Source organism: Clupea harengus, chromosome 10 (assembly GCF_900700415.2).
Source record: "Clupea harengus chromosome 10, Ch_v2.0.2, whole genome shotgun sequence".
Lineage (NCBI taxonomy): Eukaryota > Metazoa > Chordata > Actinopteri > Clupeiformes > Clupeidae > Clupea > Clupea harengus.
Window position 1 is genome coordinate 7500346 of NC_045161.1, and position 6396 is coordinate 7506741.

General features: G+C 46.0%; 1 protein-coding gene across 1 annotated transcript in view; it reads left to right on the top strand.

Moving 5' to 3' along the window:
• The window catches only part of prdm5 (PR domain containing 5), a 47426-nt gene extending 44750 nt beyond the window's left edge, over positions 1 to 2676 (top strand). Inside the window, exon 16 of the mRNA XM_031575173.2 lies at positions 1527 to 2676. Within this exon, the coding sequence (XP_031431033.1) occupies positions 1527 to 1691 (165 nt within the window). The 3' untranslated portion in view covers positions 1692 to 2676. The remainder of the gene's footprint in view (positions 1 to 1526) is intronic.
• The last annotated feature ends 3720 nt before the right edge of the window (positions 2677 to 6396 follow it).

The following is a 6396-nucleotide window of genomic DNA, read 5'->3' on the forward strand; positions in this document are numbered from 1 at the left end:
TTCCATTCATATTCACTTTCTTCATCTCTACTCTCTCAAGCCATCTCTTTCACCCCCTTGCTGTCTGTCAGTGTCTGCTGCTCTCTCTCTGTCTCTTTCCCCCCCTCACTCCCCCTCTCTCTCTCTCTCTCCTCTTCTCTGCGTGGTGATCATAATAAGACATGTGGTCTGATGGCGTGGAGGAGGAGGAGGATGATTGACTGCGTGAAGCAGGAGTGTGTTAGTCTGGTGTAGAACAGCCCATTTGTGACGCACGTTCGTTCAGCAGCGTCCTTCTCTCTCTTTTTATAGAGTGGGATTTGCTGCCGCCCCACAGCCCGCTGTACACACACACACACACACACACACAGGACTCTCTGACAACACACGCCTAAGCCACTGATGAGTTACTGATCGGACCCACTGACTTCCTCCTGTTAGGGATCTGTTTTGTTGTTTGGCAGTGTCTGCTGAGAAAGGCCTCAGGTCTGGGAGTCGGGCTCTGGATCATCTGCTGGTGTCGCTGGAAGCGGCCATGTTCCTGGCCTGGCTGGGGTTCCTGTGTTGTTGGGCACTTGCCTGAGATTCATCATGTTGTTGTCGTTGTACTGCTAGCAGATTTTTGGAGCACTTTCTGTGCCTCCAGCCCCCCCCCCCCCCACCACCCCCACCCCCTTCCACTCCTCTCTCAAATCCTTTCCCCTCCTCCTCCCACCTCCTCCCTTGTGGTCATGCTGAATGCTAAAAGGGTTTATTCCAACCCTCGAAAAACACAAACTGCTGTTTTTTCCCCCTCCGACCTAACCTGCGTCATACATGCCGTGTGGTGAAAGATGGAATTCACGGCTTCACGACCTCACAGATTTATGTGTTTCAGTGTTTGACCGTCACTCAGTCCTCGAGACGTAATGAATGAACTTACACTGGCACACCCACATAATGCTTGCGTTGTTTAATAAATAAGCTGATTCAGCTATGAACAGCCAAGGTCTTAATGTTTTGAAATCTATAAAATAATGTAATATCTACATATGTGCATATGTTTTTCTTTTCCTCGTTTCACCTTAAAAGGGTCCGCCCTTTCATTTCAGTGATATCATCTTAAAAGTTCTTCTTTTTTCACGTTTTTGAGCACATGGAAGGACAAATGGCTGTATAATGGAACAGCCATTCCCTTATCACAGCATATCCACTATCAAAGCCTGTTTTACTAGTCAAGATGCTCTCAGTGAGAGCTCCAACATCAATACATTGAGCTTGTTTGTGCAATCATCCACTATCCCCTCTATAGATGTGCATATTCATGTTTTGTATTAGGGGGGTTCATGCGGTTTAGAGAGATCAAACGAGCCGGACCCAATCTGAGCAAACACTATGGAGATCCACTGAAACTGATAGCATTGCGATAATGCTAATATTGTGAGGCACTGACCCAACTTGGGTCCTTGTTACTTTTTATAGTAACAGATCCGCTGATTTGTGAGTAACATAAATGGTGCAAACACTGGTCGGTTGATTTCCATCTCTCTGTTCTCTTGTCCACACAGGTGTGCGACCTGTCCTTCAGTCTGAAGAAGATGTTGATCAGGCACAAGCTCACCCACAACCCCAACAGGCCCATGGCCGAGTGCCAGCTCTGCCACAAGAAGTTCACCAGAAACGACTACCTCAAGGTGCACATGGAGAACGTCCACGGCGAGACCGAAGGCTAGCCATCGCTAAGCAGCACCAACGAAACCGGGCCAAAGACGAGTTAAAAAAAACACACAAACCATAAAAGACAACATGTAAAAAATACTACAACATAATGTGAGCCCTCAGCAGTGATAGTGACAAATACATGGCTATTGTGCGAATCTTAAAATCGAAATGCTACCAAAGCTTTGTCACTATGCAGCCGTGCTTTGCTTTGATTTTCTTAAACTTGTTCAGACTTTCTGACATGCATTGTTGTTCGGTGAAATGGTCTCATGAAATGGCAAAGGGAGATGGTACTGTATATGTTACCACCACTATACTGTACCAGTCATTATGTACTGTATAAGGGAACCAACTGTGAAAGAGTAGACTTTCAATTAGCTGGTGCTATATTCAGCCACAATCAGTAAAGCTCCTCTGCCCCTCTGCGAGTGTACACAGGAAAGATTAGACTCTTATGTTGGCAAAAGAGAGCGAAAAATGATAATGTCCTTTGCACAAGGTGCTGCATAAGATTTGGTCAGTGATTGCATGAATGTGTAGGATCTATGGGGCACTGGTGTAGTATGAGCAGGGACTAAGACAAACTAGATGTGGTCCATCACATTTATCAGGTTGTGCATGTTGTGTTTCTGTCATCAATGGACAAGATATTTTTTATAATTGAGCTGCATTCACTGCTAGACATATAGACTATGCTATTACTGTAATCTGATGCAGTGCTCTATTCAATGTATGATACATACTGTGCGTTCCAGTCAGTCATTATAATGTGTCGTTTACGGTTTACTGTAGTATGCATTGTAAAGTTAAATGCAATATTTTGTATTTTTAACTCAAAACAAATTGTGTATGTTTCTCGCTCACAATACATTGCTAGAGCCTTTTTTATACATATTATATTTGTTTATATATATATTTTTATACATTCCAAATGTATTACATATTCAACAATTGTTTGTTGTATTGTTGTATTGTTTACAGAACAAGTTTGGTAATCTGGATAGTAAAGTTAACTATATTTACAATTGAAATCCGTACACTTCTTTCCAAATGTATTTTTTTGTGGTCAGTTTATGATGTTGTTTCCAGAGATGGGATTGGGTGGGTGTGGATGCCGTTTCATGGATGTGCAAAAACTCGTCCTCATTGAAAACTTCCCAGACCGTAGGCAGTCCTTCATTGCTCTGGGACTGTGGTAATTGCATTGAAGAACTTCCTCGTTTCTTGAACTTCCTCGCACAAAAACCGCATCGCTTTCTAAAGAGCCATTTGCTTTGTTAATTACAGTCATGTGGAACTTGCTAAGCTGTTGATGCTGGCAATGGGAAACGCTTTGAAAACGTTGATTAAAAGCGCCAACTGCAGCGCCGCTACTTCGGCTTTCATTCTGGGGCTTGGGAGGCTACTGCAAGTGTTGTCTAATTAAAGCTTTCCTCTCATGTTCTCAGTCATCACTCCTCTCCTTTCTAAAGATGGCCACCATAGGCTTTTTCCTCTCCTCTCTTCTCCTCTCTTCTCATCTCCTCTCTCCTCCTTTCATGTTAACCAAGCTATCATGGTTCCGCATTATGAGGGCTTTCCATATTAGTAGCAGGCGCTAGTCATGAATTGGATGGTTGTATTGAGCCAGCTGGCTGCATTTATGGATTTTCAACTTGGCCGGTTGAGACAGAGCAGAAATGGAGGTGACGGTAGCATCAAACCTGAGGGTCTGGACAAGCAGAGGCCCACAATCTATGGAAGAGAACTAAGAGAATGGGGCCCAGGACGCGAAGAGTGCTGCTCACCATGGCAACACATTTGGAACGGACCTGTTCCATTGCAGAGCCTGTATGTTCTGTTCTGTTCTATTCTGTTCCAGACCTGTTTGGTTCTACATCTGTTCCCTCACAGATCTGTTCGATTCCATTCTTCTTCCATTTGATTCTGCTCTATAATTAGCTCCTCTTTGGCGAATGGTAACCCAGCAGTGTAAAGAAAAAAAAAAAAAACAGGACAAAAATGTTCGACTAACCAGTATGAAGAGGTGCCATGAATTGACATTTTCATGTTCACGCTTCACGTACTCTGCTCTGTTCCGTTTGACTTCACCGCTCTCTCCTTCTCCGTTCCGTCCTGCTACCTCCTAAGCTAGTCCATCTGTTATCATCTGCGTGCCCCACCCAGCCCCTGCCCTTTCCATCCTCTCTGTGGTTCAACATCCTCCTCCTCATCCTCCTCCTCCTCCTCCTCCCGCTTCCTCCCTCTATCTGGTTACATCTCACATACTGTATGTCTAGGGTAACGTCTCACAAATGTCTCGGTTACGCGTCAGAAATGTCTCATCTCACATATACATCTCGCTGCATTTGGTTCTATGATGTGCTACGCTGTCTCTTTCTGTGCAGCTATCTCATTGACCATGGGCATGAGTCAGTGCTGCATGTGTAGTTAGCATGTGGGGCTCTGTGTTGCACATCGCAGCCATGGACTTTCCCACAGTCCCTGTGGTCGTCTGATGAGTGGCTTTGGTGGGGAGGCGTATCCTTTGTAACACCCCCACTACCACTACAGACATCCCAACCCACCCCCCACCCCCCCCCCTCCCCTCCCCATCCCCCTTCTCCTGGTAGCTGGGGTTACAGCGGCAGCGTCCCGGGCGTGGTCGAGCACACTCGGGAGGCGGGCCGGGGAGCCCACGCTGCCAGCTGTGCCACCACCCGCCCTCCGGTGGCGGTCAGGCCGTGGGACTCTCTGTGACGCTCTGGAACAACCGTGGCATTTTTACACGCGCGCGCGGTAAACAGAGCAGGGCGTGCATGCCTCTGGCCCTGACCCGCTGTGGAACTCTCCATTTTAGACAAACACACACACACACGCACACACACACATGCAGACACACACACACACACACACATGCAGGCACACAGGTTTTTTAAATTGTCAGCAGGAGCAGACAGTAGGAATTTTCATCGTAGATGCGTCAGTGCCTTCTCGACAAGTTATTGTGCGTCACTGTCCTTTGTCTGTCCTTTGTCTGATTCTTAAGTGCTTTCATATGTCGGTCGGTCTGTCTGTCTGTCTGTCTGTTTGTCTGTCTGCGTGTTTCTAAATCAGGCTTCAGCCAGTCCCAGTGAGCAATAAAAAATCCTTGTGCTTTTATTGTCATACGTGGCTCTTGTTTCCACTTTCTTTGTCGACACTCCCAACAGCCCTGAGGGCTGTTTTTTTAATTATGGCTGGAGTAGTAGTTGCTTAGGTGCTACTGTGTTTCACCCTGGCATTGTGCAATATACTCTCACCTAAACAAAAGCTTGGGTTTCATTGTGTTTTTTTTATGGATGGTTATATATCAATATTACAGTCATATGGATACTAATAATATCTTCAAGTCTTCCAGCTACTCTGAAGGCTAGTCTAAATGAAAACTATCCAGATTGATCACCTTACATGACTCATGATAAACCCTTCTGCTGAACAGTCTGCCCAGATACTCATTTAAAATACTCCTGGGTTTGGCACCTAGGCCACTCCGAAGTGCTCCTGAACTGTTGGGCTGGGTATGGTATGTGTGATTGTGTGTGTGTGTGTGTGTGTGTGTGTGTGTGTGTGTGTTTCTAATTACATGGTTGTGCTGGGAGCCCTAGTTTCCTTGTGCTGCAGTGCCCATCTGCCGGTGCGGCCAGACTCACGCCCGCCCGTCCGCTCTCCTGCGCCGCAGACCGCCGCCACTCGACCTGCCTCGCCGTGTTTGGCCACGGTCGCCCTGGCAACAGGTAGTTCTGCGACAGTACTGTGACCAGGGGAATGCAAACCATGGACCCTCTGACAATGTGGCAGTGCAAGCTCTAGGTTTAATATGCTCTCTTGTGGGAAGCTCATTTGTGTGTGTGTGTATGTGTGTGTGTTTGTGTGTGTGTGTGTATGTGTATGTGTATGTGTATGTGTATGTGTATGTGTATGTGTGTGTGTTAAAGGGTGTGTACAGGGCAGATCTGGTAACCTTTGCCAACATTCCAGGGCATCTCCTCAAGACTATCTGCTTCTGTCCTTGGAGCCCAAGCCAGCAGGCTAAAAGGTCCAAAACCATCTTGTGGGCTGTAAGAGGATTTAGCAAAAGGAGGCTGGAAAGCAATAAAGTAAAGGGAGACTAGTTGTGAAAGGGTGAGAAAGAAGGAGAGAAAGACAGAGTGAGAGCCCAACATTGTGTGCATTCCTAACAGGTGACCTAGAGCCTCAAGTGGCCAAATGCTGTACTACACCATTGCACCTTCCTCTGAACACAGTTGTCCTTGTGGCATCCGTACAGTAGGTGTGTGTGTGTGTGTGTGTGTGTGTGTGTGTGTGTGCATTTTGTAGGTCCATATCTAAATTACCTGATGGTTTAATCTAATGTTCTGTCTCATAGAGTCCGTGAGGACGGATTTGTTTCAGGTCAGGAACAGAGGGATTATTTCATTTAGAGAAAATTGGAAATGGTACTTATCATTTAAACCTTAAGCAAAGCTGCCACCACACACACACACGCTTGCACACACATACACACACTTACACACACACATGCACACACACATACACACACACTTACCCACACATACACACCCACACTTAGGATATTGACATGGATTGAAATTCCAAAGCTGTATAGAACGCATTACATGTCAGCGAGTATAATCTGGTAAATACATACCGACATTTATGAATTCCAAACATGTTCCACTGCATATGCACAAAGAG